The sequence below is a fragment of the Fundulus heteroclitus genome, unplaced genomic scaffold, assembly GCF_011125445.2.
Source record: "Fundulus heteroclitus isolate FHET01 unplaced genomic scaffold, MU-UCD_Fhet_4.1 scaffold_248, whole genome shotgun sequence".
Classification (NCBI taxonomy): Eukaryota; Metazoa; Chordata; class Actinopteri; order Cyprinodontiformes; family Fundulidae; genus Fundulus; species Fundulus heteroclitus.
Window position 1 is genome coordinate 87,284 of NW_023396659.1, and position 11,422 is coordinate 98,705.

The 11,422-nt window shown below is 43.4% G+C and overlaps 1 protein-coding gene across 1 annotated transcript; it reads right to left on the minus strand.

Annotated features, from left to right (window-relative positions):
• Positions 1–2,886: 2,886 nt before the first annotated feature.
• Positions 2,887–11,195, minus strand: LOC118559227 (NLR family CARD domain-containing protein 3-like). The gene is made up of 4 exons (XM_036129899.1): positions 11,183–11,195; positions 5,641–6,645; positions 4,776–5,571; positions 2,887–3,073 (listed from the first exon to the last, which is right to left on the minus strand). The coding sequence occupies exons 1-4, from the start codon at positions 11,193–11,195 to the stop codon at positions 2,887–2,889; spliced, it is 2,001 nt and encodes a 666-aa protein (XP_035985792.1).
• Positions 11,196–11,422: the final 227 nt, after the last annotated feature.

Consider the following 11,422-nt stretch of genomic DNA (forward strand, 5'->3'; position numbering starts at 1 on the left):
TCTCCATCAAAAATTCACATTATTTGACTTATTTTCCTAATTTTTGTTCTTCTGTCCAAAGCATTTTAAGTGTTAAATGTTTAATACTGAAAATATCAAAGAAGAAAATAAATAATTGACAAGGCAAAACATTTGGACAGCAGTTTGTATGTAAAGAAAAAATGTCAGAACAAAATTATTAATTAAAATAAGTATTAAAGTAGCAGTGAAGATAAAACCTACATCAGCTTCTTTACTTTACAGAATGGAGTCTCTAGGATCTCACAGAGACGCTTCATCTCAGAGTCTCCAAAGGTTCCTCCATAATTATAGATCTGATCTATTTCCAGGTCAGTCAGGGATGGGTTGGACTTCAGAGCCGATGTCAGATGATCACAGCTGATCGCTGACAAACTGCAGTCCTTCAATCTGAATAAAGAATAAAAGATGTGAGCTGAAGCCACCGGGATGCAGGTTAAAACTGAAACATGAACAAATAAATGATAAAATGTAGAAAATGAATGTTCCTGAATGTAAAAGTCCCAGAAACATGATGAACTGATGTCTGATATGTGATCCAGTAGAACTGATTTAAAGAGTTAAAGCAAGCAGAACCAGAACATGTTATCATGACGTGTGACGTGTGTCCAGATCAAGGTGTGGTTCTCAGCAGTGGCGGCTGGTGATGAAGATGTTCTGGGGTAAGGGTTGGGGGGGGGCACTAGAGCTTGGAGATTACCAGCCAACAATAAACCCTACTTGAACATAAATCCATCCATGATCACTTGCTGTTGCTGGATATTTAAGTGTGATGGCTCTGGCGTCTGTTTAAAATGCTGCTGTCTTCTAGTCTGGCTCAGGGTTCTGCTAGGACAGTGGTTCTCAGAGCCAGAATGTTCTAAACATGGATCATTTAACAGAGTTTCAGCTCACATTGTTCTGGATTCATCTTTAAGCTAAAGCAGCAGCTTGCATGGAGGCTTTTCTCTAAGGAAACATGGCGTCTGTTTAAAGTTCTGCTCCTTCAGTCCCTGATCACTGAACATTGGTCCCATGTTCTGCTGCTAGACTCACATGTTCTCCATCATACTGGCTCAGTTATTCTCAGTGGGTCTCTGTGTGTCTGGTGGCTCATTGTGAGAACTAAAACCTACCATGAGGAGACTTTCTCCACCTGCGGCCCTCAGCTTTGGATCAGCCTTCCTGAAGACCTGAGGGCAGCTTAGAGCTTTGGACTAATTAAGAATCATCTGCATTTTTCAGCACATCTTTGGAAACCAATGAAATGTGTCCTCTGCATTTAACCCGTCCCTCAGAGAGCTGTGGGCTGCCACTGGGTGGCGCCCCAGAGCATTCTGGCTCTAAGGGTCTTGCTCAGGGACCCAGGGCAGGAGCCTGTGGGATTTGAACCAGCAAACTTGCAGTGCAAACGTGGACTACAGATCTATGCATGGTATTAGGTTTTAGCACTAAACACTGAAATAATGAGGCACAGACTAAATCACCATTTGACACAAGTTATAAAGTGTTAACACCCCCCCGCCCTTTATTTAGGAAAATAAAAAGGTGACTAAAATAAATGTACTTTAGGACCTTTAAATAAAGACAAGTAACAAGCACTTCTCTGCATACAACAGCAAAATAAACCCTCAGGGTGTCAATCTGAGATCCCAGTTCAATAATATTTGCTTAAATGCTTTGTGTATATATATATATATATAAATATATATATATATATATATATATATATATATATATATATATATATATATATATATATATATATATATATATATCTCCTCGGAGGAGGATGGAGGAGAACAGCTGGAACCAGATGTTCCTCTGGATCATGGTCTGCCAGGCAGAAATGCTCTGCATACTAATAGAAATGATGATTCTTCAGTTTTTCTTTGTTTTACTTCTTGGTGCTCAAACTTGTTAGCTTGTTGCTGAACGGTACCGCTGAGTCCAGAGAGCGTCTGCTGCAGTAGAGCTTTTTACTTTTCAATATTGTGCTGTAGTTTTAATAGCCACACTGCTGGGTCCTGGTTCTGGTTCTGTCTAATTGAGCTGTCAGACTGAAGAGGACGGTTCCTCTCTGAGCCACACCAACAAAACAGCAGCTTCAGGACAAAGCTGAGCTGCTGGAACCTGCTGGTGCCGTCCATCCAACCATTTTCCAACAGGCTTATCCCTGCTGGGGTCCTGAGGGCTGCTGGTGTCTATCTGCAGCTGTCAGTGGCTGAGAGGCGGGGTTCACCTGGACAGGTAAGCAGTCTATCACAGGACAACACAGAGACAGACAGGACAACCAACCATTCACACACACACTCACACCTAAGGAGAATTTAGAGGGGCCAGTTAAGCTAACAGTCATGTTTTAGGACTGTGGGATGAAGCCGGAGTACCCAGAAAGAACCCATGCATGCACAGGGAGAACATGCAACCTGCTGGTGCCGCCGCTTTGATTTAGTTTACATTTTCTCTCTTTGTTCTTCTCACACATTCCTTTTTAGATACTGCTATTTTATTATTTTTATTTTACTGTTTATGTGTATGAATGTGATCCTGGCACTACTCCGGAGGAACAAAAATTAATGTTTCATGTAAAGATGTGATAAAGAAATGAAAAATAAAGCTATATTATCTGATCTTGTTATCTAAATCTTTCCCAAATCAAAATAAAACATCTCCATCAATAATTCCTATTATTTGACTTATTTTCCTAATTTTTGTTCTTCTGTCCAAAGCATTTTAAGTGTTAAATGTTCAATACTGAAAATATCAAAGAAGAAAATAAATAATTGACAAGGCAAAACATTTGGACAGCAGTTTGTATGTAAAGAAAAAATGTCAGAACAAAATTATTAATTAAAATAAGTTTTAAAGTAGCAGTGAAGATAAAACCTACATCAGCTTCTTTACTTTACAGAATGGAGTCTCTAGGATCTCACAGAGATGCTTCATCTCAGAGTCTCCAAAGGTTCTTCCTCCATAGATCTTATCTATTTCCAGGTCAGTCAGGGAGGGGTTGGACTTCAGAGCTGAGGCCACAACTTCACATTCAGTTGGTGAGAGCCTACAGCCCACTAGTCTGTGATGAGAGAAAGAATCAGATCAGTTGTAGTTAAATCAGACTAATAAACACTGACAGATAAAAGATGATGACTAAACAGTGATGTCATCATCAGATGAACATCTGCTCTTCACATCAAGTTCCTGTTTTACCCACACAGAGAATTTTCAGTCTCTTCAGGTCTTGGTTCTACTGCAGAGCTGCTGTGTCTCTGCTTTGGTTAAAAGCTTCATTTAACCACAAAGATGAACAAAGATCATCTAGAGTAAAACAACAGAACTGACTAAATCTATCTGGATGTCCATGGTAGCATTTGGCCATCTCCTCTATGTAAATCATCACCAGATTATCTCTAGACATATGTGAGTCCAGTGATAATACACTATGGTTGTTTTGGCTTCATCTCACTTCCAAATCATCTCTAACTATACATACAAGTGACGCCTCTTCCTTTTACTGGAAACTGTGGTTGGAAACTTACAACTACTTTATAACTTTATTCAGTAATTATTTGTACATGTGGGGTCTGTTTCATGTGATCCATTCATGCGGGTCTATCTAGTAATACAATCTATTTTACAAGAATAAAGCAGCAGCTGAATGGACTCAGGAAGGTGGAGTTTTGGTTGCAGCAGACAGAATTTCTGCAGATGAGCCAAAATCAGAGCAAACTGGATTTTCCTCAGAAATCTGGCATGGACCACAGAGCCATTTACTTGTTGGGAAGGTGCAATATTCAGCGTAAATGTTGTGAATAGAGATTAAACAGACGTGATTCTCCTCATATCAGGCAGTCTTGGTATGTTGGAACAATCCCATGAGAACAGTTTGGTGTTTTTCTGTTTAACCCACTAACTGGACAGTAAGGTGTTGACACTCCTCTTTCACTTTTTAACCAAAGAAAAACATCTCCACTTCCATGTCTAGTCAGTTAAAAATGAGACGCAGTTGACTGGATCCATTCTCCACTGCTCCCCCAGCCCAAAAAATGAACATAATCTCACTCTTAACTTTCCCTAAAGGTTGGGAGGTGTGATGATAGCGGATCTAGTTAGCTGAAATCTTCTCTTCTAACTCTGTTCCAGCTCCATAACATAGTGGAACAAGCCAAAGGGGGGACTTACTCCAAGGGTTGAAGATGTCAGTGACAGTCGTAGATACTGGGAGACAAACATAGTTGTGGACTGTTTCAGAGAACAATGAAAGCTAACTTATTACTTAGAGGTTAGGAACTGAACAGCAGACAAACCAAGGGTGTTCAACCATGCCGCTCATCTTGGCTGTTTTTCACACAATGTTTCTGATCTTCTCTGATTTATTTCGTTTTTACAAAGAAGTCATTTAGGGGCCAGATTACCATCACCAGCGGATCAGAAGTGGTTCACAGACCATCAGTTCAATAGCCCTGACCTAAAGAGTGATTTTCTAAAGAGGTGAATTATGGGTAACAGCCCAATGAGTGAAGAGCTGTTTAAAGTTTAAAATGTGTCTCTGGATGATTGAATCTTTCTAAAAGATCAAAATCTCTAAATACCAAAAGCTGCAGCAGAGCTGACCTGAATGAGCTGAAGATTTAGAAATCTGAATGGTTGAAATAGTCCAAAGTATGAAGGAAGTAGTTAAAGGTCCAAAAACGTCCAGAACCGACTGAATGATGAGCAATAAACCGGACAGCAATAATGCTGAATCAGCATCAGTCAATGAAGTCATCTGGACTCACCGAGCATTTCTGCAGTTCCTCACAGCTGGAACCAGTCTCCGTCGTCCTGCTGCTGATGTGTTGTACTTCTTCAGGTCCAACTCATCCAGAACCTCCTCTGACATCTGCAGCATGTAGGCCAGAGCTGAGCACTGGATCTCTGAGAGCTTCTCTGATCTGTTCTCTGATTTCAGGAACTGTTGGATCTCCTGATAAACTGAGAGGTCCTTCATCTCCATCAGACAGTGGAAGATGTTGATGCTTCTGTCAGGAGAGATTCCACCAGTGTTCATCTTCTTCAGGGTGGTGATGACTCTCTGGATGGTTCCTGGACTGTTCTCTGTCTGACCCATCAGGCCTCCTAAGAGTCTCTGGTTGGACTCCACAGAGAGGCCATGAAGGAAGCGAGCAAACAGGTCCAGGTGGCCATTTTCACTTCTGAGGGATTTATCCATGATTCTCCTCAGCAAGTCATCCAGAGATGTTTCACTGTATTTATCTCCCAGGAAGTTCTCCATCACCTCTGTGTTCCTGCTGGTGAAGCAGTGGAACATGTAGACTGCAGCCAGAAACTCCTGAATGCTCAGATGAACAAAACAGTAGACTGCTTTCTGGAAGATCACGCTATCTCTCTTGAAGATCTCTGTACAAACTCCTGAGTACACCGAGGCCTCTGTGACATCCAGACCACACTGCTGCAGGTCTTCTTGGTAGAATATGATGTTTCCTTTCTCCAGATGTTCCAACGCCAGCCTCCCCAGTTTCAGGAGAACTTCCCTGTTAGCATCCATCAGCTCCTGTGGACTCCTCCCATGTCCTCCATGGTACTTGTTCTTCTTCCACCTTTTCCAGACCAGCTGGAAGCGTGTTGTCAGCTTCTTCTGACTCCTCCCATGTCCTTCATGGTACTTGTTCTTCTTCCTCCTGGTCTGGACCAGCAGGAAGTGAGAGTACATGTCAGTCATGGTCTTGGGCAGCTCTCCTCTCTGCTCTGTGGTCAACATGTTCTCCAGAACCGTAGCAATAATCCAGCAGAAGACTGGGATTCCACACATGATGTGGAGGCTCCTGGAGGTCTTGATGTGGGAGATGATTCTGCTGGACAGCTCTTCATCACTGAACCTCCTCCTGAAGTACTCCTCCTTCTGGGCGTTGGTGAAGCCTCGTACCTCTGTTACCCTGACAACACATGAAGGAGGGATCTGATTGGCCGCTGCAGGTCTGGAGGTGATCCAGACCAGAGCCGAGGGAAGCAGGTTCCCCTTGATGAGGTTTGTCAGCAGAACGTCGACTGATGACTTCTGTGTGACGTCAGAAACCATCTGACTGTGTTTGAAGTCCAGAGAAAGTCTGCTTTCATCCAAGCCGTCAAAGATGAAGAGAAGTTTGTGGCGAGCCAGCTGCTCTGCTGGGAGCTTCTGGAGGGTTGGATGGAAAACATGGAGCAGCGTGAGAAGACTGTGCTGCTCACCTCTGATCAGGTTCAGCTCCCTGAACGACAGCAGAACCACCACACGGACATCTTGGTTCTCCAAGCCCTCGGCCCAGTCCAGAGTGAACTTCTGCACTGAGAAGGTTTTTCCAACACCAGCGACACCGTTGGTTAGAACCACTCTGATGGCTCCATGTTGGTCAGGTGAGGCTTTAAAGATGTCGTGGCACCTGATTGGAGAGTCATGGAGGTTCTGCATCCTGGAAGCTCTCTCCAGCTGCTTCACCTCATGTTGGGTATTAGCCTCTTCACTCTGTCCCTCTGTGATGTAGAGATTAGTGTAGATCCTGTTGAGGAGGGTTCTACTTCCTGGTTCATCACTTCCTTCAGTCACACGTTCACATCTCCTCCTCAGACTGATCTTATGTTCCTCTAGAACCTCCTGCAGACCCGCATCTGCTGTAACCGAGAAGAAGAGACAACTGAAGGAAAAACCTGATTTAGTGATGAAGTTGGAGCAGAAACATCTGGAACATCAGGAGGTGTCATCATTAGAAGTGTCAGGTTTTGATTTATTTTTTGTGCAATAGGGGGTTTTCAGCTGACGTCACGCTCACGTGACTACTCAGCGCGTCCGCCATATTGGGTGGCAGTCGTTTCGCACCGTTGACCTGCATTGTATGACGCCTTAGGCAGTATTGGAAGTGAACAATGGGGAAAACGTGTTTAATGGTTGGTTGCACGGCCCGTGGAGGTGGAGATCAACGCTCTTTCTATCGCCTACCAGCCGTAATAGTGAATCAGTGCGAAAAAACAAAACAGCTCTCTGAACAACGCCGTCACCTATGGCTGACACGGATATCCAGGTCCGATTTGGACGGTGTTAAGCTGGAATACGCCAGAGTCTGCGGTGCTCACTTTGTCACAGGTAATTAACTGTTAAGTATTTAAAACATGTAAGAAGAATATATTAATAATAGGGCTTAGGCGTTATGACTTATTACTTTCCGCGGCTGCCATGTTGACTGCCTCCGCCGCCTCTACTGCCTATTACTACCGCGTACTGTACTCCCTCTCTCAGCCGTGTTTTAATTTGATTAATTTCACCTTAACTTGATTTCAACCATGGTAAACCGTTGCTGTATTGTGGGCTGTAACAGCGCAACACATGATCGCCATGGGAAAAACATAGAAACAGATTAGTTTTCCACCGCTTTCCTGCCTGGAGGCGCAACCACGGAGAACAACTGTTAGAGATAACAAAGAGTCGTCGGCTCGCTTGGATCGCGGCTGTAAGTCGACCGAACATAACTTTCCACAGTATCCCGATGTCAATGAGAGTGTGTTCTAAACCTTTGAAACACATAGCAGCTAGTTAAAAGTACATTACATGCGTGAGTGGTTGTTAGCGCTAACGGTTAGCATGTGCCAGAGCCTGTCTGAGCGCAGCTTACCTTTGTAGGAGTTACTGTGTTCCCACTGTTTGCTGGCTTTATGATCTGCAGCTCCTACCGGCGCCAATACGGTAAATACAACTTAATTTTGCACTGGTCATTGTTCTGCTTAAATAATTAAAGCCGCGAGCGGCGTCGATCGGCCCTGCAGCCAAGCGCCTTCGCGCACCGCCGGCCGCCGGCCGTCAGCCACCGCAGAAGCATGCGCCGCATTTGCGTTGGATTGTTTACATTTTTACCCTCTTATTAAAACTCACCCGTCCACGTATGATGGCGATTTCCTTGATGTAAATAACCAGATGTGAACTGGTTGTGAGCCTCTAGACCCTTGTAAGCTCTCATTTCCTCAAGACTGTGCAGAGGGTTTTCACCGAACACCAGGTAATGCACTATGTCGCCGTGCTCTACATTTGGCCAATCATCTGGATTACGGCTAAACAAGGCACCGTGGAGGGCATACGGGTCCATATGGTCGATCACGGAACATTTCCTCAGATATACGTCCTTATCTGGTCGCTCTAGCGTGCTGGCGTACTTATCCATTCGCGATACGATAATACGTGTACGACAACTAGAGATAAGGAAGTGTACCCCCCAATATGGCGGACCAGAAGTTGGCCAGTGACGTCAGTGAAAACCCCCTATTCCCCACTTGAAAGGGACAGTCCCTCCACATGAAGATCTTAACAGGATTTCACTCAATAAACAGCCATGGGATCCGTTCTTTGTCTTTTATTAACCATTCTTTAGTGGGCAGTAAACAGGTGAAAAACCTCAACAAAGAGATGACAAATATAAGTTATTATCTGAGTTGACAGCCAAATTAAATGCAAAGTCATTCACATTTAACCTGGATAAACACATTACTTTCATCGTAACCATACAACTAGATATGTTCTACCAAACAAAACAGTTGGTACCACTTGAAAGGGTCCGCACAGAGTTAGGCAACTTCAGATCCCACCAACTCCTCTGCTATGGTTTGGACAGCATTGCAGATATCCACAAACATGTGACAGCCAAAAGACACCAAAAGTTCTCTCCAGATGTCCCCCAAAGTGAACTTGTGAGACCAAGACAGATACAGCTTTTGATAAGCCATAAAGAAGGGCGACTGGTCACACACAAAATACGCACCGTTGGGGACCTTGTGCTATGGGATGGGCCATTAGGAAAGAGAATTGCAGGGACACACCCTGGTCTGTTTGAAGAGGCTACAGTTGCAGCACACCAGTCCAGAGCACACTTCGCCAGGTCAATGAGAACAGCAGCATTAGTGAATGAAGAACATATTTGCAACAAACCTACCATCAAGTCTTCTTGTTCTGCTATTTCCTCTCGGATTTTGTTGAGTGGTGGAGATGGACCACACCACAAAATGTGGGGGATGTCGCTGCGGCAGTTGTCAACCTGGTGGCAAAGAAATTACTCTGGCTGAAGAAAGGGAGGTGGAAGTTGTAAAGGGTGGCCTGACTTATGTTGGTGCTGATGACCACAGTGAAAAACCGGCTGTCCTTCACAGTTTTGTGGAGGGCTTGAACTTGCACAATCACCTTGATTTCAAAGATGAAGTTTCCTTGGTTTTGTGGTGCTCTCAATGCTCCTTCCACTGTCTAAAGACAACAACAGAGCCAGGTACTGGCATGCCCAGAGGTCCGTTCTTCGTACGTTGCTTAAAACATCCGAGATTAAATGAGACATCCAAGATGATTTCATCCGGCTAATCATGATCCGGCTAACTGGGTTCTTCGAACACACCTGTTGTTTATGATTACTATGGCTGGATTGAGTTATCTAAGATGACTGCGTGTTCATACGTTGGTTTAAAAGGGGAAATGTATCGATAGTAGAAACAATGATCAGCAACGCTGCTATTGGCTGTTCAGCATGGCCAAAGAACGCCCACAGTTTTTCTCCCAAGCAGAACACGAGCTTTTAATGGAAGGTTATGCTGAATTTGAGTCATTAATTAAAACAACAGGGAACACCTCAAAGTCTGCTAAAGCCAGTAGAGAGGGCTGGCAAAAAGCAGCAGACAAATTAAATGCATAAATACTGTCCATGTAAGATGTTTCTATCACTTTCTACAGTATGTATTTTTGCATTTTAATAATTTCATATTTACTTTGTTCTTTTATGTCAGAGCCTCCACGGGACCCACTAGAACAGGGGGAAAAAGTGAAGTACAAAAATATTCTACAAAATGGTAGATTTTAATTGCAACTTCTTCCTCTTTTTTTAAAAGCCACTGTTAAATGATGTGTTTGTCTGTTTATAACAGCCACTAAGAAAAAGGCTGAAAAAAAAACAGGTTCTTTTTACTCTTGTTGCATGAGGCATGTTTCACCCTTTCTTTTTCTTTCACAAAATGACACAGGGTGCCTACCGTTCCCTATATAAATGGCATCTTCAACAAAAAATTTTGTATTATGACCTGAAAAAAAACAACACAAATTATGAGGAGAAATTGAACTCCACAACTTGAATAAGAGAAAAATTGCACTAGAGATCGAGTTGCTTCAAAAGGACCTTCAGAGTAAGTTCTAATACACCATTTGACATTAGTATTGCTGACTTTATATAAGTATCTCTTATTGCAGGCAAAAGATGACTTGCTGTCTTTTCTTTATAAATATTTTTTTAAAGTAAAACGACAGGAAATAAGCATTATTTGTTTCGTCTTTTATTAAACATTAAAAAATTGCGTTCCACAATTCTGTCCCGTCCTCTGCCACTAGGTGGTCCAAGTGCACTGGCTACGACAGACTTCCCTATCTTCTCCGTTTATACAGCTGCGATCTAATCCTGTTTACATGCTCGCAAGCAGGCTTAAGTTTGCGCTAGTGATGTTACGTGATATGCCGAGGCTTCGAGGCGTAAGTCGAGTAATGGAGGGGGCGTTTCCGCAATGCGCGTATCGAGGCTTGCTTCATTTAGGGGAGGAGCCGAAAACGATGACGTCCGAAGCCTCGCTGCCAAGCTGTACCACAGTGAAAAAGTGTTAGAAACATCTAACATGGACAGTATTTATGCATTCGGGAAGTGGTTCAGATTTTGGTGCGGGGTTTGACAGCTTTAGAAACCCCACAGGCTCCATTCAAAATGTGGGTTGTTGTAGGCAAGTTGCGGTCAGTTGAGAGAGTGGATAGGGTTTTGATAGTTTGGATAGCAGAGTTTGGATAGTGGTTATTTAGTTTGAGACAGTTAGTTTGGTGTTTGGAGAGTTTAGGAGAGAGATAGATAGATAGGAGATCAGTGCTCTCAACTATCACGCATTGACCGCGTGACACACGCCTTTCACTGACTTCACACGGTCACACGCAAACGTGGCATTTTTCACGCATAAAAATCCCAAAGCCCATCTGGGCAGCGGACGATTAAAAACTCCGCCTTCTGCTGAGATGTTTCAGCTTCTTTCACAGCTTGTGGCCATCAGTAATTCCTGCTGCAGTTCATGTTAACAGAACTGATTGAATGGGAGGAGCTCCCAGGCAGTTTGTCAGCACAAGAAGGTCTCTTAATTCACATGATGTGATGCTAACCACTGGGATCCATCCTTAGAAGCAGAACCTTGTTAGATGGTCAGACAGCAGAGTTCTGCCTCTGCTTTGTGGCCAGTATCTGTTCACTGTCAGGATCTGATTCACAAAGCAGATCAGATGAAGAAATGCTGACAGAAACATGCAGCAGCTTTCAGCAACATGAACTCTTTAGCATCAGGTCACCATTGTCCTCATTTCTCTGGTTCTTTCTGACCTTCTCCCACAAACATAGCAGCTACA